The sequence below is a fragment of the Trichoderma breve genome, chromosome 3, assembly GCF_028502605.1.
Source record: "Trichoderma breve strain T069 chromosome 3, whole genome shotgun sequence".
Taxonomy (NCBI): Eukaryota; Fungi; Ascomycota; class Sordariomycetes; order Hypocreales; family Hypocreaceae; genus Trichoderma; species Trichoderma breve.
In genome coordinates, this window is record NC_079234.1 from 4907142 (window position 1) to 4929624 (window position 22483).

The 22483-nt window shown below is 51.7% G+C and overlaps 6 protein-coding genes across 6 annotated transcripts; 4 read left to right on the top strand and 2 right to left on the bottom strand.

The window, feature by feature from the left end:
• Positions 1–562: 562 nt before the first annotated feature.
• On the top strand, positions 563–1927 carry T069G_05897 (aminotransferase class-V domain-containing protein; the record flags this gene model as incomplete). Its single annotated transcript, XM_056173107.1, has 4 exons — positions 563–651; positions 711–1336; positions 1414–1772; positions 1844–1927. 4 exons carry the CDS (start codon positions 563–565, stop codon positions 1925–1927), a joined length of 1158 nt encoding a protein of 385 aa, XP_056029965.1.
• Positions 1928–3189: 1262 nt separating this feature from the next.
• On the top strand, positions 3190–7048 carry T069G_05898 (exportin 1-like protein domain-containing protein; the record flags this gene model as incomplete). The annotated part of the gene is made up of 9 exons (XM_056173108.1): positions 3190–3252; positions 3332–3361; positions 3470–3542; positions 3648–3719; positions 3791–4512; positions 4579–5818; positions 5904–6133; positions 6187–6755; positions 6811–7048. The coding sequence occupies 9 exons, from the start codon at positions 3190–3192 to the stop codon at positions 7046–7048; spliced, it is 3237 nt and encodes a 1078-aa protein (XP_056029966.1).
• A 1080-nt stretch (positions 7049–8128) lies between these two features.
• On the bottom strand, positions 8129–9673 carry T069G_05899 (fungal zn(2)-Cys(6) binuclear cluster domain-containing protein; the record flags this gene model as incomplete). The annotated part of the gene is made up of 2 exons (XM_056173109.1): positions 8129–9293; positions 9387–9673. 2 exons carry the CDS (start codon positions 9671–9673, stop codon positions 8129–8131), a joined length of 1452 nt encoding a protein of 483 aa, XP_056029967.1.
• A 2967-nt stretch (positions 9674–12640) lies between these two features.
• Positions 12641–13111, top strand: T069G_05900 (uncharacterized protein; the record flags this gene model as incomplete). Its single annotated transcript, XM_056173110.1, has 1 exon — positions 12641–13111. One exon carries the CDS (start codon positions 12641–12643, stop codon positions 13109–13111), a length of 471 nt encoding a protein of 156 aa, XP_056029968.1.
• A 171-nt stretch (positions 13112–13282) lies between these two features.
• Positions 13283–15235, bottom strand: T069G_05901 (DEAD/DEAH box helicase domain-containing protein; the record flags this gene model as incomplete). The annotated part of the gene is made up of 3 exons (XM_056173111.1): positions 13283–14678; positions 14739–14989; positions 15062–15235. 3 exons carry the CDS (start codon positions 15233–15235, stop codon positions 13283–13285), a joined length of 1821 nt encoding a protein of 606 aa, XP_056029969.1.
• Positions 15236–16525: 1290 nt separating this feature from the next.
• On the top strand, positions 16526–17695 carry T069G_05902 (uncharacterized protein; the record flags this gene model as incomplete). Its single annotated transcript, XM_056173112.1, has 1 exon — positions 16526–17695. The coding sequence occupies one exon, from the start codon at positions 16526–16528 to the stop codon at positions 17693–17695; it is 1170 nt and encodes a 389-aa protein (XP_056029970.1).
• Positions 17696–22483: the final 4788 nt, after the last annotated feature.

The following is a 22483-nucleotide window of genomic DNA, read 5'->3' on the forward strand; positions in this document are numbered from 1 at the left end:
CAAAAATCTGAAGGTTTCGGGATGATATGAAGCCCTTCTTTCTCTATATATCTGCTGTGAATTCAAATTCAAGCACCAATGTGACAATCATGTCTTGTTTTGCAGCCCAATACAGGCATCGAATGACAAACATGTGAGCCTCTCTGGGACGGCGGCAAATGCCGAAGCACCTCCGGGGCTCGCCGGCGGGGAAGCTGGTTGACCCGGCACCGGTACCGGCAATCGGGCAATTGCTGAAGCGCAAGCGCCGATTGCATGTGGCTCAACCGGTATACTCGTGCTAGGATTTAATCCCTGGAATTCTCATTGGTGTTTCTTTTCTGTTTCTCTCTCCTCGGCTGTGGGGATATAATTCGGCGCGGAGACCATGGCCTCTGTCCGATCGGCTGTGAGAGCATTGCCCCGCAAAACGGCAGCAGGATACCAGTCCAGCTATTACCCCTCCATCCCCAGACCCAGATCTCTGTCTTCGTTTTCATCTTTGTCTTTGTCTTCATCTTCGCATCGTTCGAGCCATCCGTCCTTTATTCCGAGTCACGCACAGAGACACCAGCTAGCCACGATGTCTACGCAAGCCGCACACCCGGCCCTGCTCATCCCAGGGCCCATTGAGTTTGACGATGCTGTGCTCCAGTCGATGAGCCACTTCAGGTACGGTTGTCACTCTCCCTAGCGCATTCGTTGATGGAGGAGCTAATTGTGTCCGACAGCGAGTCCCATGTTGGCCCTGGCTTCGTGGCCACCTTTGGCGAGACGCTGAGCATGCTCCGCCAGCTCTTCCAGACCACCGATCCTGCCTCTCAGCCCTTTATCCTCAGCGGTTCCGGCACCTTGGGTTGGGATTTGGTGTCTGCTAACTTGATTGAGCCCGGCGAGGACGCTTTGGTTCTGAGCACCGGCTACTTTGGCGATAGCTTCGCCGACTGCCTGACTACCTACGGAGCCAAGCCCACCAAGCTTGAGGGACCAATTGGCGGACGACCCCAGTTTCCGGAGATCGAAAAGGCATTGTCGGAGAAGAAGTACAAGCTCGTCACCGTCACCCATGTCGACACCTCTACTGGCGTTGTGAGCGACCTCAAGGGCCTTGTCCAGGCTGTTAAGAAGGTTTCTCCGGAAACATTGGTCATCGCCGATGGCGTCTGCAGTGTAGCTTGCGAGGAGATTGCATTCGACGACTGGGGCTTGGACGGCGTCATCACTGCAAGCCAGAAGGCCATTGGCTGCCCGGCCGGACTGTCCATCTCAATGTTCAGCGGACGAGCTATGGAGACTTTCAAGAATAGAAAGTCACCTCCGGCATCTTACTTTGCCTCGATGAAGAACTGGACTCCTAGTAGGTTTATCTATGCGTCGACTGCGCGTGCTTTGCTAGGTTCAACAGAACTGATACTGACATGAAATCGCGTCTAGTCATGCAAAACTACGAGGCAAAGAAGCCTTCGTACTTTGCCACCCCATCACCCCAGCTTGTCCACGCCTTGAACACCGCCTTGAAACAGATTTTGGCACGACCGCTGTCTGAGCGCTTCCAGAAGCACAAGGAGGTGTCTGACAAGATCAAGAAGGCGATTACCGACCTTGGGCTGAAGATTGTCGCAACCAAGCCTGAGGATCAGTCGCACGCCATGACAGCCATATATCTGCCCGAGGGCGTTCAGATTGCCGACGTTCTCCCCAAGTTGGGCAGCAAGGGCGTCATCTTTGCTGGTGGCTTGCACAAGGCGATTGCTACCAAGTACATTCGATTTGGACACATGGGCGTCTCTGTTGTAAGCATCTCAACTCACCTACCAGATGATAGAAGTGATAAAGTACATATACTAACAACATCACCTTGCAGACGGACCCCAACAGAAACGATGTCGACAAGGCTCTTGATGCCCTGAAGACCAGCTTGGCTGAATGCGGCTATACCAAGGCATAGGAATCAGGCGGGCGGTGGCGCTGGCATTTATAAAGGAAAATGAGGTGTTAGAAAATCAACATAGCGATTCCGTCCTAAAGGATGAGTGGCGTTTGCCATGTTAGAAGAAACAAAGCAGTTTATTGAAACTACAAGCTTACTTGTCACAACCCTGATCTCTTCCCTGAGCATTAAGCGGTTGAACCGCATCTGTATTAATAATACACGGGACGTGATACACATTTAGAGTTGCATTAGCTACCCACGGAGTACTCCCAGGTGACTTTATGCTCCCGCAAATAGGGGACGCAGAGCTTGGTGAATGTAGCCAACAGCATGTAGTTTTCAAGTCCCCCTCCATCATTGATATGGGCTTGCGCCTCACTTGGTCCAAGAACAGGCGGGGAAGCAGCTTGAAGGCAAGGCTGGCAGACTGATGGCTGAGGAGGGAATGTAGAGATACCTGGGACGGCAACGTCATGATAACGCTAACTCCGGCCTAGCGATAGGGACGATGCTGAGGTCGATGCAATGGATGGATCAATTATCTCCGACAGTGAGAGAGGGCAATCCAATACCTACCAGAGCTGAAACCACGCTGAGCTGAGCTGAGCCTGAGCTGGACGGCCCGTAAAAGTAGCAGTACAATTCTGCGTCATTAATGCCAACATATCGATTGACGAGAGAAACGAGAGCAAGTGAACTGATCGGAACAAAACAGCCGTTGAAGCTCGGCCCCGCCATCCAATATTAGCTGCCTCCAGCCGATGCAACTGGATCGCCCTCGAGCTGTGTGGCGTTCCAAGGTTCTCTACAGGCACCCACAGGCCATCGCAGTGCTATCAACAGCCGCTGTAGTGGACGGCTGGTAGGCATCCAACCGCCTGGAAGCCTCCGCACTCCCCGCTGCAGCAACGGGGGCAGCCTTTAGCTCATTTGCTGTCCAAGCACCCGACAGCAACCAGCAGAAAAAAAAGGATCCGCTGCAACTCTTCCTTAACCTCAGTCTCCCCACCGCGCCGCCCGCCTTTTCACTCTCCCTCACTTCCTCGCATTTTTCCTTTCCACGACCCGCGATCGTGTTTTCCCTTCTTTTTCCCTGTGACCGAACCTCTTCCTGCGCGCCGAGAGAAGGCAGAGAATCCCCCAGCAACCGCCGCCGACGCACCGCACAGCCGCCATCTTGTGCGCTGCGTCGTCCTGGGCCCTGGCCATCGAAATAGAAACCGTGATCTCAACTGTCCCCCCGCCTTGAACCCCCCTCGCTCGCTGGTCTGCCCACCATGCCTACCATTGAGGAGCTCGACAGCACAGTCCGGGCCTTTTACGAAGGTCGCGGCGAGCAGGTATGCATATTTAGCAAGTCGGAAATCCCTGGCGGGAACTGTATTGAAGCTGACCTTTGTCTTTTTTCTTCGTCTACAGCAAAAAGCAGCTCAGGCAGCCTTGAACCAGGTAAACACTCCTCGGCCTTATCTTCCTCATAACCGCCGACCTGTTATATCTCGCAACAAGACGGCGGCGCTTTAGGAAAACGCTCGCTAATATTTGTGTCAACTGCAGTTTAAGGAGGATCCTGATGCTTGGCTTATGGTCGACAAGATTCTGTCGGACGCGCAGTATCCCCAGACGAAGTGTACGTGATCCCTCTCCCCCTCATCGCGTGTGTGGCAAACCACCACTAAGCTAGATGCGTTTGCTGCATCGTTTTCGCTTAATTTGGCTGACAACCTTGACAAAGATTTGGGATTACAAGTTCTCGACAATGTCATCATGACAAGATGGAAAGTTTTGCCTCGGGAACAGTGCCAAGGTAAGAGCCCTCACCCGAACTGTTTCTTAACTGCCATGGCGTTGCTGATAGCTTGGTTCTGCTGGTTCTAGGTATCCGAAACTTCATCGTCCAGTTCATTATCCAGTGCTCCAACAGCGAAGAAACTTTACGGGCCCAAAAGACCCTCCTCAACAAGCTTAACCTCGTGCTCGTCTCTATCCTCAAGCAAGAATGGCCACACAACTGGCCCACATTTATCAACGAAATCATTTCGTCTTGCCACTCCAGCCTTTCGATCTGCGAGAACAACATGATCATTCTTCGTTTGCTGTCCGAAGAGGTGTTCGACTACTCAGCGGAGCAGATGACCTCCACCAAGACGAGGAATCTCAAGCAGACCATGTGTGCCGAGTTCTCTCAGATCTTCACGCTCTGCCAGGAGGTTCTCAATTCCGCCAACCAGCCGAGTCTTATCAAGGCCACACTCGAGACGCTGCTCCGTTTCTGCAACTGGATCCCGCTCGGCTACATTTTTGAGACTCCTCTTATCGAGACTTTGCGAACCCGGTTCCTGTCAGTACCAGAGTTCCGAAACGTCACGCTCCAGTGCCTTACGGAGATTGGTGGTCTTCAGACGGGCGGCCCAGGACAGCCCAACTCGTACGATGAGCAGCTGGTCAAAATGTTCACCGAGGTTCTCACGACGATTGCCGATATCATCCCTGTCTCGCTCGACCTCAAGGCGACATACCCGAGCAGTAACTCCAAGGATCAAGAATTTGTTCAGAATCTTGCCTTATTCCTGTGCAACTTTTTCGGCATGCACCTGAACGTGAGATATATACTTCCCCAATCACATACCCCCTGGGTGCTCCTGTTGGCTAATTACACTTTCTAGCTCATTGAGAACCTACCGAATAGAGATTATCTCATCCACGGACACTACTACCTCGTTAGAATATCGCAAATCGACGACCGAGAAGTCTTCAAGATCTGCCTCGACTATTGGCTAAAGCTTGTCCAGGAGCTCTACGAGGAGATGCAGCAGCTCCCCATTACCGACCTCAACCCCTTACTTGCTGTCGGAGGCGGCATGTCTGGAAGCGGAGCTCCTAATCCGACCCTCTTGATGAACTACCCTCTCCGAAAGCACAAATACAACGAAGTGCTGTCTAACCTGCGAGTCGTTATGATCGAGAAGATGGTTCGTCCAGAAGAAGTCTTGATTGTGGAAAACGACGAGGGAGAAATTGTCCGCGAGTTCGTCAAGGAAGGCGATACTGTCCAGCTCTACAAGACCATCAGAGAATGCTTGGTCTACCTCACACATCTGGATGTGGTTGATACCGAGAACATCATGACGGAGAAGCTGGCTCGACAGGTGGACGGCACCGAGTGGTCGTGGCACAACTGCAACGTCCTTTGCTGGGCTATCGGCTCCATTTCCCTGGCCATGAATGAAGAAACCGAGAAGCGATTCCTGGTCACAGTCATTAAGGATCTTCTGGGTCTTACCGAAATGAAGCGAGGCAAAGATAACAAGGCTGTCGTCGCCAGTAACATCATGTACATTGTTGGACAATACCCTCGTTTCCTCAAAGCTCACTGGAAGTTCCTTAAGACGGTTGTCAACAAGCTATTCGAGTTCATGCACGAATCACACGAAGGTGTCCAGGACATGGCTTGTGATACATTCATTAAGATTGCCAGGCAATGCCGTCGTCACTTCGTCGCACTGCAGCCTAGTGAGACAGAGCCTTTTATCGAAGAGATCGTGCGAAACATGGGCAAGATCACTTGTGACCTCACGCCCCAACAAGTTCACACCTTTTACGAGGCCTGCGGATACATGGTTGCTGCTCAGGGTAACAAGAATCAACAAGAAAGGTTACTGGCCGAGCTGATGAACATTCCCAATGCCGCCTGGGACGAGATCATCAAACAGGCAAACATGAACTCGGCAATCTTGCAAGACGCAGAGACGATCAAGGTGATTGGAAACATCATGAAGACCAACGTTTCTGCTTGTTCTTCGACTGGATCTTACTTTTACCCTCAAATTGGTCGAATCTATCACGACATGCTGCAGATGTATCGAGCCACGAGTTCGCTCATCTCCGAGGCTGTTGCGCGAGATGGTATGTAATGATGATGCATGAAATGACACGGCATTCTTCCCGCCCCTCCATATTGTAGTTCCCTCAATACTAATATGTCATGTAGGTGATCTGGCTACCAAGATGCCCAAGGTTCGCGGCTTGCGCACTATCAAGAAGGAGATTCTCAAGTTGATTGAGACCTACGTTGACAAGGCCGAAGACTTGCAGGCCGTCAGAGCTCAGATGGTACCACCGCTGTTGGATTCGGTTCTTGTTGACTACAACCGAAATGTTCCAGGAGCCCGTGATGCAGAAGTCCTCAAGGCCATGTCAACTATCATTACAAAGCTTGCTGTACGTCGTCTTTGCACGTTTATTTTTCTGGAGGAGAGCTAACGCCGCAATAGTCATTGATGGAGGATCAAGTTCCAACAATCATGGAAAACGTCTTTGAGTGCACTCTAGAGATGATTAACAAGGACTTTTCAGAATTCCCCGAGCACCGAGTCGAATTCTTTAACCTGTTGCGAGCCATCAACCTGCACTGTTTCCCAGCCCTGCTTAAACTTGATAACAACCAATTCAAGTTTGTCATCGACTCATGCTCTTGGGCATTCAAGCACGACAACAGAGACGTTGAAGCTGCGGGCCTTAACATGTGTCTTGAGCTGATTAACAACATTGCCGAGAAGACAGATATCGGCACCGCCAATGCTTTCTTCCAGCGTTTCTTTGTCACTATTCTTCAGGATGTGCTCTTTGTTGTGACCGACAGCGATCACAAGGCAGGATTCAAGACGCAGTCCATGCTGCTGATGAAGCTATTTTATTTCATCCACCCTGCCGATGGCACCCAGCCGAAGATCCAGGGACCCATCTATATGCCTGATCAGGCGCAGGCTGGAACCAGCAACCGAGAGTTCCTCGCTGCCTCTGTGGCTACTCTCTTGCAGAATGCTTTCCCCAATCTTCAATCGTAAGTTTATAACTAATGCTTACTATCTCTGTTCTGATACTAATAATCCATATAGAGCTCAAGTGGCCAGCTTTGTCGAGGGTCTTTTCACACTGAACACGCAGTATGACAAGTTCCGCCTCAACCTACGAGACTTTTTGATTTCATTGAAGGAATTCGCCGGAGACAACGCCGAGCTGTTCATCGTCGAGAAGGAACAGCAGGAGCGCGATGCCCGAGCTGCAGACATGGAGAGGCGACAAAAGGTCGGCGGTCTTCTCAAGCCATCCGATCTGGACGACGAAGAGCTCTGACTTCCGCAAGAGCTCCGAGCGGAAGTTGCGCCGAAGCGGGATGCCAAAGACTTGCCGAACTCGAAGAAGGCCGAGACACAGTATGGAGCTCTAGATGGCTGGGAGCTCTACGGGCTGTGATTCTGGTTACCTGTCTGGGTAACTTCGGGCTTCGGCCAAGGCTTCATTCACCAGTGTGGACGTTTGGCTCCCATTTTCTTTTTGTAGTGATACCAAACCATAGAGCCACGTGGTCTCGATTTTTATGGCTTGACATTTTTTCATCCAGCACCAAAGGTAAGATGCCAGACTATTTTTCTCCATCATCTCTCGCCCACCCTTTGAGGGTTTTTTTGTCTGGCAGTTTGAAAAAATTTTTTATTGCGTGTCAAGCATGGAAAAAAGGCTGGTTTATGTAGAAAATTGGGGGATTTCTTGATAGCAGGGGTGGTATAAGGGAAAAAAGGCGCTGCGAAGAGAGAGGTGTGTGGGAGAGGGGAGGAGGGAGAAAGGAGGAGAGTTGAGAAATGGCAATGACAATACGATTACTTTACGAAATGTAGGACTTTTTTTTAAATCAGGAGGAGACATAGATCAGCTGAGAGGACGACATGCATTGCTGGTAACTCGTCAGTAGGACGGATTATGAATAAATAATTCTTCTATAATTCTGTTTTTTTCCCCTGCCATATATACTAGAAAAGTAAAGTACCTAGGAGAGTCATGAGGCTCATGGCAAGAAAGCAATAATAACGTAAAAAAGGAAAGGAAGAAGAGAAGAAAAGAAGAAGAAAACCCAGCATGAAAGATGACGATGCTCGAAAACCAAACTCGGCCCAGTCCATGTATCATGAATGCCCATATACGTCCCATCCCCGATGCCGCGATAACAAAAGAAAAAAGAGTACCACTAATATACAAAGTACATGATGCAAGCTCCAGATGCCCCCCCTTTCTGATTCATAAAATTCCCATATATCCCGTTGGCCGGTCGTCTGTATCCATTCTTTTTCTTTTTGTTCTCTGCAAGCGTAGTTTGTTTGGCGATGCGTGAAGTTCGCTTCACCAAGAAAACTCTTCCCCTCTTCTATGATGCCCCCTTTAGTCAGTCTCTTCCTCAATCACCTTGAGGGGCCATGCCAGCGGTTCGTGCCAGTGGCCTCCAAGATACCCCGCGATGGCGCGGATCAGATTTGCGCCTGCGGTGCCAAACGTCCAGAAGTGCCGGCACCGATGGATCAGCACGCCCAAGTAGGCTAGAATCATCAAGGCTTCAGGCAGCAGTGTTCGCAACACGTCCACGTATTCCGCCTCAAGGGTGACGATAAAGGCAGAGGGGGCATGCGAGATGTCTTGTTCAGGCAGAGCTCGATGCATGTCGAATGCCCACTGAAGTGAGTCAATGGCCACGCGGCAGGCATCAGCGCTGGCTTGGTCAAGGCGGGGTGGTGAGGCGTCACCATACCGGGACACCGGAGAGGCGGCAGCATCTATCATTTGCCGGAGAGCGGTGCACTCTGTGCCAGATTTCAGTGTCACGGCGGCGATGTTAGCATCGTGGGTGATATGAAGTAGGGGATACAGCTCGGACTGCATGAGGTAATCCCAAGTTGGGCGGACTTGGGCCAGAACACCCCGGTGAAGATGGATACACTCAACCATCCGTTCAATGAACCCATGGAAGCTGATGGCGCCACCACTAGCACCTCCACCCCCAATAACACCTCCTCCGCCGCCTCCGCCATGGACTCCCATGACATCGTGGTGGTAGGGAAGGGGCTGTGGCTGCTGATGCTGCAGCAGGGTCTCGGCTAGGACCTGGTTGCTCAACAGACTGGCAAAAAGAAACCGAGGGACGCAGGTAGCCGTATCATCGGCAGGGACCATGGCTGTAATGCGTGTAAAGGACGACAGAGCGCGCGTCTGCAGCTCGGTGGCCTGATTCCGGAACGATGCAACTGTACCATTCAACGGCATCTCCCCCGGTTTGGTGGTGAAGGCCACATGCAGCGCCGACAGAGCCAGCAGCTGGTCAATGAGGTAGGGAGCATCTATCAAGTGTCTGATGGCGACATCTAGCACGACCTTGACCTGGCCGCGAGCCAAGATGCAGTCGCTCATGGCATCGGACAAATGGTGGAAGAGCATGAGATGCTCGGCCGTGAAGAGTGAGGCCGGAGGAACAGGCGGGTGGTATGCGGTGTTGGTGAAGGATTCGGTAAAGGAAGGCAAGGTCTGAGGACCGGCGGGAGGCGCCGGAGCGAACCTGTAGCGACCAGCACCGAGTACAGACTCTGGCGATGTTGACGAGGGATCAGGACCGCATGGTGGCCACGGAACCGGGTGGTCCGGCTCGCACGACGATGGCGAATGTTGAGATTTGCGGCTCAGATGCGAGTCGGCCGGGCTGTGCGGCAGCTGCGGCGGCGGTAGGGGCTCGAGTTGGCTCTGCGGCTGGCGAGCAGGAGGGAACGAGCATGCGCGCTCAGCAATTGTGCAGTTGGTGCAGGCTGGACGGCGCTCGTCGCATCGTATGTGTCGTCGCTTGCACTCACTGCAGCCGTTCCGGGATTTTCGGTGCGATCGTCTCGTCTTGACGACGCCGTTTGAACCGGAGCTCCCGTTGAGCTGGTGGTGCATGGTCATGGCTGCGTGCCCGGCAGGAAGAGGGAAAGATGGAAGATGAAGAAACGAAGAAACCCAAGTGGATGGCGACCCAAAAGAACCCCCCGGAAGCTCTGGGTGGTGTTTTGTCTCTGGTCAGCCTGAGCTGAGTGGTAGACAATCACAAGCTGCCGGTGATAGGTCAAATGCCGTCAATGGCATGTAGAAGTACTTTTGCCAACTTTATGCTTTATGTCAGGCCGTGGCTGCCGTGGCTGCCGTAGCTGCCGCACAGGCAGTTGCTCCGCCACAAAGCCTCGGGAGCGGAGCCGAGAGGAGCAAAGTCCGAATACGAGACGGGGTGAGGTGCCATGCTTAAAACCCGTGTGGCTGGTGAACTCCGCTGAAGTAATACCGATGCCGTCGTGCTGTAGAGAGAGAAACAATCATGTCGTTCGTCTTGTCAAGAAAATCAATTCTTTTTGGGATACCATTTCCATCTAAGCAGATGAGGTGGAGTCAGTCAGTCAAGTCAGTCAGTCAAGCCAGTGACGGCACTTGCGAGATAGCCGCAAAGGATAACGTCCGATTTGGCAGCGCCAACGTTGTCGGGAGCTGATGTGGCACCAACAAAGCTCACAAACAAAAGGGCTGACGCAGATAGATGGGCAGTATGGGGTACAAGACAGATACATACGGATTGTGATTGGCCAAAAGAATCCGAGCCGCATGACGGTATCGAGAACAGGGGATTCGCGATATGGGATAGGTTGCCGATGATGCTGCGGAAGAAAGACTTCCTCTTCCTTGTAAAGAGGAGCGCAGTTGCTGGAATGGAGACGCGCAACGCATCAATGGCACGAGGAAACCAACCTCATCGTAAATCAGCAACCAGGAATATGTCCCAGCATCCTGCAATCGGCCGGAGCTCCATGGTTCGTAGCAACATGCCACTGCTGCATTGATCTCTGATGCAGGTCAGCGTCACGTCTGCATCTTGACACGTCGTCCGTCGTCTTGCGGGTGGGCGGGCGTCAAGGCGTCTCGAGATGCCAAAGTTTTGTGCAACAACAGAGATTCTGCATCGCGGCGAGGATGAGTAAAAGTGTAGTTTCGACAGAGCGTGCGTAATAGGTAGGAGATGGAAGCTGGTCAAGTATTTATACGAACAAGAAACTCAGCCACAATACCTGAGAGGGGTTGAGTGTCCGAGTGCAGTATTCGTATGGACGCCTTCTAGACACCGGGCGTGGGTCGCGGATCAGTGACGAATGATAGTGGGTAGCGGACATTGAGCTACTGAGTTATTCCCTAGACGGGCAACTAGCTCTGCGGAATACGCGTATTACAGCTACCAGGGGGAGCATTCATACACGTATACTATTGCGGGTACGGAGTTCTACGAGTATCCGATCGACCAAGTAATTGATTGTATATTGCATCTAATGAAGCCATCAATCTATATTCTTTATGATTTATCGATATGGCTTATCGATATACTCTACCGGATTCTCTAGCATTTTTGGCTTTTTGGCATCTCTAGCTAATTTGTCTGTTTATTTCTAAGGTTATCATTCATTCTTCGTCTAAAGAGAGCGCTGAATATAGACGTGCTGTGTAATAATATGAGTGGCGCTATTGTAACAGTAGATATCAAGCAGTGGTTGCCTATTTGCTAGTATGTTCGGTAGGTGATGCCGAGAATATCGCATCAAGATCAACGGATGCCATTAAGCTTCCGCACAGAACATTATACTTCTATGGATAAGGCGAGTTCCTAAGGATTGGACACTCTTCGAAGTAAAAGGAGAGCCTCAAAATGCCGCCTTAAGAATTGAAAACTCTTCAAAGTAAAATGGAAGTCTCAAAGCGTCGGTGCCTAAGAATTGAAAACTCTTCAAAGTAAAGGAAGCCTCAAGGCAGAACACGATTCAAAACAAAAAACTTTAAAACTGTAAAGGAAACATATAAATGCCGGTGTGGCCTGCGGTGTTGCAGACAGGCCAGTGGTTCTCGCAACAACAAGGTCAGGCTCAAACTTCGCGCGGGAAATCTTGCGTACACGATATCATCCATTCCGTTATCATTCTAACATTGCATTGATCTTGTGGAAATAATTGTACTATTGCTTTTATTTCATTTCTTCTATTTCTTATCCCTGTCGGAACACCCTCGCTTTACCAATGGCTGTTGCTCAAGAGCACTACCCAGAAGGCTCTCTAGTAGAGCGTCTGCTAGCTGAAATGGATCACACAGCTCGAATGCTTGATGCAGGCATTCCTCTCGAAAAACCCAAGGTCGATTACATTACGGATATCGATGCCAGGCGCGAAATCTTCCTTCAATTCAAGAAGATCCAGGATGATGGCAACATCCCGCTTGGTCTGAATGCAGTGGGGTTGGCCATTATCCTGGTCGCGCCCATCGAGCAACTGCAGCGCGAAATAGACTATATAAATATGAGCACGTGCCCTTTCAGCGCATTCCCGGCCGCGAGCCTCTTCGCTACTATGCATGCAGACGGTGTTCTAGGAATCAAGGTTTGTGAGTGTCTCAATTCCAACAAGAAACCTCCTCCCCCTGTTCTCCCTCCCCTTCTCAGATGTGTAGTGACCAGTAGCGTTTTGCTTACATCTGTGTCAACTAGTCATTAGAGCTGGCCGCCTTTGTCATGTAAACCCATCTCCGTTTTGGGAGAGGTTCACCCTTTCTTTTTCGAACGTAGGTCCTTCGGCGCGGCGCAGCGTGGTGTGTCCCATTCGAGGAACCAGTGATGATGTCTGTAGGGCCCGAATCATCCCAAACCTTTTCGCCGGACCGGACACGACATTCCGCGGGTACATTGGCATGATGCTTCGCGTATTTTGGGACAAAGACAAGGCACAAACGTGGGATGGATTATATCCAAGTGGCTGGTCCCCCTTTTCGTTAGAAGGCCGGTTCCTTATTAGCAGAACCCTGATCAGGGAGATTGCCGAAGCGAAATTGGCGCTGAAGCCTTTGGCCAAGATGGAGGACGGCTCGGTCATTGTCCAGCTCTTCTGGCTCAAGGGATCAACGCTCAAACCTCAGGACTTTTTGTTCAAGCGGCACGATACTGCGTCTTTTGAAGACATCTTGAAGCGAGCAGGTCTCGAAAATAACGAGGAATGGGGTCCATCGTTGGCCTTCCGAAAAGACGGTCAAAGGCTCCAGAGTGGCCAGCTGTTTATTTTGAAGGCAAACCTAGACGTTGGTATCAAGGCCCCCGACTTTAAGCATTTACAGATTTTGTGGGATCTTACCCGGGTTGCGGCCATATGTGGTGCGGTCAATGAAACAAATGAATTGTTGGGTAAAGACGAAACGAAGGCCTATTTAAATTATTGTGCATGTGGAGGTGAGGTTGAAGATGAAGTTGAGGGTGAGGATGAGGATGAGGATGAGGGTGAGGATGAGGATAAGGGTAAAGATGAGGGTGAGGGTGAGGGCGATGAATAGAGATCCTAGAGATACCAAAGGTATTAGAGGTGTTAGAGATATTAGATGTACCAGAGGGTGGAAAGAGCTAAGAAAATCTGCATACTCGACCACTTGATTCTAACCCAATGGATCCCGCCAAGGGGTATATTGCATTAATAATAATAATAGTATATCGCTAGTTTCCCCATTTTAATCAAAGCCTTCAAACTCCTCTTCCTGGGCTGCTGCCTTCGCTAGATTCTGTTCTCTGACCTGCCTGATAAGCTCCTTCAGCTCAGCCTGCTTGACCTTCTCTTCGTCTGTCATCTTGGCTGTCATCTTGGCTTCTGTCTTCTTGTGTCTCTTCTCTCTTCTCTCGGTCCGGAGCTCCTCTTGCTCATGCTTTCCGCTCCATGCCTCGTTGTTCTTCCTCTTCCGCTTAGCCTCAGCCGCCTTCTTTTCCGTCTCTCCTGATTTATCGGCCATCATGGCCTCTTGTCTAGCCTTTTCCCGTGCTGCATCTTTATACGCAAATGTATCCCAATCCATTTCAACTCCCAGCATCTTATCTCCAGTCCATGTTCTCAACTCAGGCATCCTGGGAAGACGGAGAAGCCCCCATGCATGTCCAAGATCTGTCCAGTCCAGGTCGGCAACTCTGAATATGGAAGTCGCTTGGTGTGCTCCGTAACTGCGGACCCAGCTGACGAAAGCTTTCTGGGCTTTGTCGTGAATTGCACGATCCGCCTGGAGTAATGCTCGGAATTTTGACGTCGTACTTTGAGCCTCATCTTCCGTCACGGAAATTGAAGGTTTCAGTAAGGGTGTAATAGGGGTTTGGCGAATCTCTAGAAATTTTGCGTAGTCTTCTTCGTGTCCAGGATGAAGCATCACCACAGCCAGTCCCTTTCTACCAGCACGACCGGCTCGCCCACTCCTATGGATGAATACCTTGGGATCTGAAGGGGCGTCGACCTGAACAACCAAGTCGACTTGAGGGATATCCAAACCACGCGCCGCCAAGTCTGTTGTCAACAGAACTGTAGGAGAGACAGAAGTCAGGAAGCGGTTGAAGTTCTTCTCGCGCACTTTAGCTGGATGCTTGCCGTGCAAAGGCACCAATGAAAATCCCTGTGGTAATATTTGCGGAAGGGTGTGTTGGAAATAGTCCACAGCGGCACATGTAGACAGAAAGACGATGCTTTTCTGAGGTCGCACGGGAAGGCGCTCCAACAGCTGTGCCAAGGCTGGCAGCTTATGGCTAGCCGGGGTAACAAGGTAGGACATCTGCAGACTTGCAGGAATCCTTCTATCCTCGACAACTCCACCATCCTTCATCTTGACCTTGACCTCAATCTTGACCGGATTGCGAAGTCCAACTCGAATAATCTCGCCAACGGCCTCGCTAACACTGGCACTAAACAGGCCCGTTCGTCGCTGCTTGGGGAGATGCGAAAGAATGGTCTGGAGGTCCTGCTTGAAGCCAAGATCGAGTAGCCGATCGGCCTCATCGAGCACAAGCGCCTCAAACGACTGGTCAATGTGAACGTGGGGAGAGGCCAGCAACTCGACAAGACGACCAGGAGAGGATATTATAAGGTTTGGGCTGTGTCGGACAAAGTAGCTGAGGTCTTGTGCTGGTGTGGTGGTTCCTCCGACTAGCAACTGCGGGACAATGGCGGGCACGGCGCTGCTGGGTCGCTTTTCTTCGCCTTTCAGGTGTGGTAGTATCTCAGCGGAGGGCGCATGGAATTCGAGGAGGGATAGAAGGACTGTATGAATCTGTGCGGCGAGTTCTCGCGTGGGCGAAATGACGATTGCACCAATATGATGCTTCTTAGTCGGTTCATCCAAGCGCAATAGTCTCTGAACTATGGGAATCAAGAATGCGAGTGTCTTTCCGCTACCAGTGACGGCCTACGATGGAAGCAATAAAGTTAGAATGTTAAAGGACAGCAGAAGAACAATGAATAGTGCTAGAAAACTCACCTCAACTACTACATCCTTGTTACCCAGAAACTGCGGCATAGTCGCAGCCTGCACCGGTGTCATCTGCTTGAACCCCATGCTGGATACGGCATCGAGGATCCATTCCGCCAAAGGAGGAGTCAGAGCATCCCAAGCTCTGGGGTCTCTCTTTACGGGAACCTTTCCAGGAGCCATTGTGTTTGAGTGTGGTGAAAATTGATGTCCCAGCACCACAGCGCAAGGCCTATCGTTGATACGATTGAGGCTATCTAAGAAATTATTTTGACGTCTTATCTTATCTCCACGTGAGGATATCCGCTTACTTTTCTACTTGAACGTCTCCCCGCGATTAATTGGTCTTTGGCTGCGGCTACTAAGCCCAACTGGGTACGGAACACTCCGGAAGACTACCACCCTAGGCAATAAGGGCATCTCAACACATGAGCATCTTTCTGGAAGAAATGGACGACCGTAGAGTTCGGAGCGTGGGAAACTACATTCCAATCAGACTAACCGTAAGCGGCAAGCATTTCATCTCATGCACAGGAAATTTGATCAGGCAAAAAGCAAAAAAGCATGGGCTTGGAGGCTCCGAACACCCGCGCTTCCGGCCGCACAGCAGAAACAAACAAATCGGCACGTGAAAGTCCAACAGAGAAAACTCGCGGCCCCAACAAAGGACCCGATGACGTTTTGTTAATGCCCGGGCGGACAATTTCTCAGGTCGGTTGCACTGGTCCGTAAAAATGATCAGATTGGCGGGTCACATGTGCCCCTTTGACAAGTGACAAGCAGCTCTGTCCTAGTACCTGTTAGGGCGCCACGGCTAAGAGAGACGCACACGACACTGCCTGGGTGACTTTTTTTGTGTTTGTGGCTTGGTGGTCGGTTGAGGCTGGCCGGCAGAAGGAAAAAAAACTTCGCCATGGACTGGACATAGCCTTCCGTGTACTCGTACATCTTCGAATGAAATTACCTAGTAGCATCCTGGCCGCTTTGCAAAACGAACGAATGACTTGGCCTTGTTCCGTCAACTGCAACAGCCAATAAATATCATCGACGCCCGCTGGTCACTCTTCATCCTCCTTCCCACTCGTCCTTCTTTCGGGCGCATCCTCCGTATCTGTCACTCCGTACCGGCGCTGGTAATGTGGCAGAGGGTCTAGCCTCTACCGCATCGCTGCTAAACCATCGTTCATCCTGGAGGACCCAACTCGCCCCGTCAATCTGTCCCCTGTCAGCCACTCGTCATCGCACAGCCTGTTTGAGCTCGAGCTCTTTAGCCCTCACAGCATCAGCGGCCGAAGCAGAAGCAGAAGCGACAGCGACACCAGCAGCAGCAGCAGCAGCAACCGCGGCATTGACGTTGCGCGATTCTCGCGCCGGGACCATCACCAGTCTCTGTGGCCCTCGGGCTTTGAATCGCTGCGGCGGCTCGTCGTGGGCGCCGTCAACTGCCCTGCGCTCCCGCCCGCAAGCTTCACCATGTCGCTGCGTCGCCAGTCGGCTCGCGTGCCGCAAACGCCTCGCATCATCTCGCCCAGCCCGACGCCGTCAGAACGAGACGTGCAGGATTACGTGGGCCCCATGACCCGGAGTCGAAGAAAGGCCCCGACGCAGCAGGCGGTGGAGGAAGAGCCGAGCGATGGCAGCAGTTCCAGTTCCGGGCCCCGAAGATCCCGTACAAGAAGCCGCTCCCCCCTCGAATCGCGCGTGCCTCGCATGACCAAGACGCCGACAGCAGCGTCCAAGACAGAACAAGACGGCATCATGGCCACAGCAACGGCGACGGCCACTCGGCTGGCCACGACGACAAACGGCCATCTGGCTCCTCCCCAGCCGGCCACCACGGGATGGAGCTGGCGCGACTTCAGCCGCAGCCCCAGTCCTCTCGGCCTCATCCCCATCCACAGACACTGGCGGACATTTGTGCACAAGCATGAGGTCCCCCGCAAGGCCTTGCACGTCTCCATCGGCTTCTTCGTCGTCTGGCTTTACAGCTCCGGAACCCAGACCAGCGCCGTGCCACCGTACCTGATGGCCGGTCTCGTACCCATCACCACCGTCGACTGGCTACGGCATCGATATGCCTCGTTCAACCGGCTCTACGTCAAAGTGCTCGGCGCCCTCATGAGGGAGAGCGAGTACGCGGGCTGGAATGGCGTCATCTTCTATCTCCTGGGCGCCTGGATCACCCTCTACTTCTTCCCCAAGGATGTTGGTGTCATCAGCGTCCTGCTGCTCAGCTGGTGCGACACGGCCGCCAGCACATTCGGCCGTCTCTGGGGACGATATACCCCGAGGCTGCGCCGCGGCAAATCTTTGGCCGGATCTCTCGCCGCTTTTCTCGTCGGCGTGGCCACCTCGTACCTCTGGTACGGGTGGCTGGTCCCAACTATAGGACCCATGCCCGGTGACGAGAACTTCATGTTCACGGGCACTCTGTCGCTGCCGCGAGCATTGACCGAGGCCGTCGGCATCCCGGACAGCATGGCATCCGTCTCCGGCTCCGTGGCCCTCGGCATCATGAGCGTCTGGTCTGGATTTGTTGCCTCCGCCAGCGAAGTGGCCGACCTCTTCGGATGGGACGACAACTTGACGATCCCAGTGCTTAGCGGAATCGGCATTTGGGGCTTCCTCAAACTGTTTGGCTAACCATACACAACCTTTTCTATAGGAGGCTGCATCTGTTTCGATAATGGTATATATCTGTGGTTTCACATCTTCTTCACTCTGTAATGCAGTTCCTTCTCTCTTCCTCCCCCTCTTTACTTGTACTTTCTATATCACGATACTTGGGGTTTCTTGGTTCTTGATTGCGTTATCTGGCTCCTCTTGTCCACATGGCAGAGGCTATCGGCGAGATGCTATTTATACGATGGATCACCGATCACATACGTGCGAGGTAGTCACCCAGGAGGTGCTGGTAGATAGCTCCTAGGTAGATAAGGTACTAGGTAGATAAGGTAGACATGTAATTTGATATACCTATACTGTATTCCAAACGCTTCTGCATGCATCATCCGCATAAATTCCACGCAAGTGCCTCCTGAGCTCGGATTGGGCGACGAGTGACCTGACCGCCAATGGGCTCAGGAAGCTACCTCTGCATAATTACGCAGCTGGCCGGCCTCTACCCAGGAGGAGACACACGAGGTGTGTAGCGCCAGTTTATGCCGTGACGATGTCGCGCAGATGCCACAGCAGATGCACTGATGCCCATTGATGAAGAGGTGCCACAAGCGCGTCCCAAGAAGCAGGATTCCTGATGCACGAAATAGTTTGGACGTGGTGATGTAACTGCTATAGTAGTTATTTCTCTTCAAGGCTTGCTTTGGTGGGAATCTCTCGTTCGCCCTCTTTAACCAATACCCATCTTCTTGTGTATATTGATTTAAAAAGAGGTAATGAATGAGAGAAAATTAACCAATTTTCACGCCATGAAGCCAATCATGGCTCCCAATGTAAAAGAGAAGAGAAAGGGCCATCCATCATCTATTGTGGAAGAAACAGAGGGGTGGGTTGGACATCAAAAAGTTGAGAGGTGGGGGCGCTGCCACCTCAGCGTGCACAAACTGCGCCTTTGTCGAATTGGTTGAATTTCCATGACGGATTTGTTGTGGTGTGTGTGTCTGCCTCTCAATTCCTTCCAATGTCAAGCAAGATACGTAGTCTTTTCCCACTAATTTTATTGTTAATGTTTTTTTTTATCTATATAAAAAATGAAACAAAAAAAAATTGTAATGAGGGGTCCAAAAACAAAAAAGCAGATTGGCCAGTCGAGTTTTCGTCAAGGGTGTCGTTTTTGGTTGCGAATCCCTTGGACAGTGATGAGTTGTCTTTTTGCGCCTTGGAGGGGTGGCGGGCGTAGCCGCATAGGAGCCCATGAACTCAATTGCAACGCTGGCATTGAAGATCTTTTTTAATTATCCTTTTTTTTATCCCTTCATTTTTCTTCTTCGTTTATTCAAGCAAATATCATCGAAATACTTGAAATTACAATTGCATTGGATTTCTTTCCATCCTTCTTTCTCCCTGTCTTCATGTCCACTTGATGCCAATTTTTTCTTGTGTTGCAAACACCATACCACTCTTGTTGTTCAACCCCTGGTCAGTGTCGTTATCCCCCTGCCATTGACAACACATACCTTCTTCCCAGCCCTTCGGGAGAGGCTTCTGGACATGAGGAGGGGGCGTGTGGGAGGGGAGGGTAGGCCTCGAAATGCAACTCGATTTTCCCGTTTCGGCTGGTTCTTGGTTTTTTAACCCATGTCCTGACTTTTAGCGATTTGATCCTCTTACTCTTGGGCTTGCGCCGTCACAGCCTATGATGTATATGCATTTCAACACACATCTCAAGGCATGCTCATACGCCTCTCGCAATTGATTTCCAACGCTTTCTTGGAGAGAATGCGTTCATGTCTGTTTCAATTTTCAGCATGCTCTGGGTTGGTTACTCTTAACAATGCCGCCCAGTCAAGTCGGCCGACGAAGCCGTATAAGCCCGCATCTCGGTCCATAGAAAAACCTACACGCCATCTCCGTCGTAAAGTTTTGTGTCATGGCATCGTTCGAAAAGCCACATTCATGCACGACATGGCTAGCGTACAGCTGCTAATTCTTGAGAATTTTACAAAGTAAGAGAGGCAACCAGCCGTCAATTCATCATCAAGGCAGCGGTCAAGGCAATCTGCAGTCTCGAACCCAGGGTTGGTTTCTTTTGGTGCAACCGGCAAGGCACAAATGTCAGTCGTCTCAGGATGCCCGAGCATTGGCTGGTGTCACGCACAGCTGCCTTTGTGTCTCACCCAAACACCATGCTCAAAATTCGAGGCGCCTCTGGTGGCCGTGTGTACTCCGTAAAGCGCCGAAATAAGCAGTCCCTTGCTCAAACCATCGGACCTCCGATGGCTAAGCCCGGCTTCAGCTCTCGATGCCATCAAAGACTCGTACCATCAATATTCAATGTATACCTTGGCACCATCTAGCACCAAACCCGGTATCATGCCTCTTACCGCATTAGTCGTCCGTCAATGTGTAACATGTGTACCTACCGCGGCATGGCAGAGCGTGATTTCTGCCCCAAGCGGCGCTGCAGGGGGACATCCAGGGCCTGCTGCGTCAAGCCGAGTGAGCAATGATATCTCGGGTATCTTGGGCTGCTTCTATTGGGCTCCTGGCCTCCACGATGCACTAGGAGGCTTGCTTGCCTGATGCGTTGGAGCTGCAGCACGGCCCTACGGACTTGCATACGCCCTGCACACACCGAAAAGACGAACTCATGCCGTCTCCACTGGGAGACCCATGGCGGTTGATGCATACGCCCAGGGCATCTGGCGATGTAAATCCGTGGTTGAGGATACAGTACAGGTTATTTGCCTGTTGGTCGTGGCGAGTCTTCATGTACGGCTGACGTGTTCGAGCTCTCCGTCTCTCTTTGATACGATGAACATGGCGGGGGAGGGGCAAAGCCGTCCAGGCCGTCCTTTTCACCGAGTTCCAACGAACGCCCATGCTCGCTTTTTTTTTTCCACTGGACCATCGGATTTTCAACCAATTGACGATGCAGAAGGCCCCCAAGGCCTGAGCGAATTAGCCTCGACCGCGGCCTCGGATGGCCATTAACCTCCAATGAGAGCGGCACAAGGTCTCGACAAGCTGGAGCCAGGTGGTGGAGTCCGAGCCTGAGTGCAACACAAGAAAACGAAGCGGTGCCGAGTAAAGCTGCCACTATTTGTGCCTAGGTGTCATCGGTCAGCCGAGCAGGCGCAAAAGCAAAGGAAGGCTTGTCCCAATTCAAGGTTGTGTCTCACTATCAAGTGTTGCGGAGGATGTTCATGTAGAGACGGTGCTCGGCGGTGTGCGGCTATCGTAGGTACTAACGGATGTATGTAATTACGAGCAACACAAGACATCAATTGATTGAAGCGATCAATTACCACCACTAAATCCCTTAAGATGCTCCATCTCTGCCGCCTACGTACATACTCGTACATGTGCTGTACATACATGGCACCAGGCAGGGCAAGGCAAGGCAAGGTATAGTACAGTAGGCGGTCGTAATACTTCACTAACTTAGGTGTAAGCTGCATGTCGTATCTGCCAATGCCGGCAGCGTTGGATGCAGCATCAGCAAAGTGCGGAAGGTGAAGGGCAAAAGGGCCTATAGGGACCTTGCTTGGTCGGATTTAATTGCGTATAATCGGGTCTCAATTTACAGGAATTATCCCATCATTACATCGCTGCAGTTTAGTTTGCCTGTCATATATATACAAGATACGCGATACATGATATCGACATTGCTATAATTTAGACGAATCACGGCCGTTTTACTCCATCCACAGCCAAAAGCCCGCTGCGGCCGCACCCCCCCCCCCCCCCCCCCCTGCTGCCTTTGTCGCCTTAAGGATCAACTAAAGTAACTGCTCTGTCCCGTACCAGCAGCGCTTTGTACACGCATCGACTCTTGGCCCTTTCGGAACATGCTCTGGCGGATATCTTGACAACGCATCACCACCACCTCACCTCTCCAAGCGCCAGAAGGGAAAAAGACCGCGCTGGCTTCTCTTCTTCTGCGCTTCTGCTGCACTCCTGCCTGACCCGCTGCCACTTGCTGTAGACGGTCCGCCTGGTGTTTTTCTTTTTCTTTTCGCATCCGCTAGGTCCATCAATGCACCGACGCTTGCACCCGATGGGTCCCTCCCTCGTGGCGTCGTCAACGCAGCCAACCATGAGATTTTAGGTCTGCGCAGGGGAAAAAATCCAGACAAGAAAAAAGAGGAAATCCAGTGCTGCTTTTGGCACACACCACTTTTCGCGTCCAACTAGTGTGGCCCGCGCTTCTTGAACAGAAAAGACTTTTTCCATCTCTCTCTTCTCTGTTCCTGCTCCAGCCGCTAGATACTGACCAGCTAATGTAGCTCCAGAGCCGATTGAATCGACGGCCGTTCGTCACACTTGCTGGCTCCGGCTTGGACAAACCACCCCCCCTACTCCTCTTGTTCTTCCGCCTCTCTTCTCTGTCGTTTCCGCCCCCGTCGGTTCTCCGTGGTTCACGGCATGGCGTGCCCTCAGCCTGCACAATCCTCTCCACTACCTCATCCTGGCCATGCCCAGCCTAGCACTTTGCCTCCCCCATAGCCAAATGCAAAGTACTGGACCCATGGCAAAGCAGGCAGGCCCTGATGCTGCCTTTGTCAGAGTCCGTGTGTCCATCTCCATCCGGTTCATGGCGCTTCCCTGTTGTTGGACCCAATGGCTAGTGCTGCCACCCTTTCCCTCCTCGCCTTTGCTTGGCTTGGAACACTTATCCGGTCTTGCTAACCATCAGTAAAATAAATCCCATCTTTTCTTGCTCAGACCCGAGTCTCCGTCATACCCCCATCCCACGCCCATCCCTGCCCTTTTTTCCTAGCACATTTACCGATCCTTAAACTGGGAATA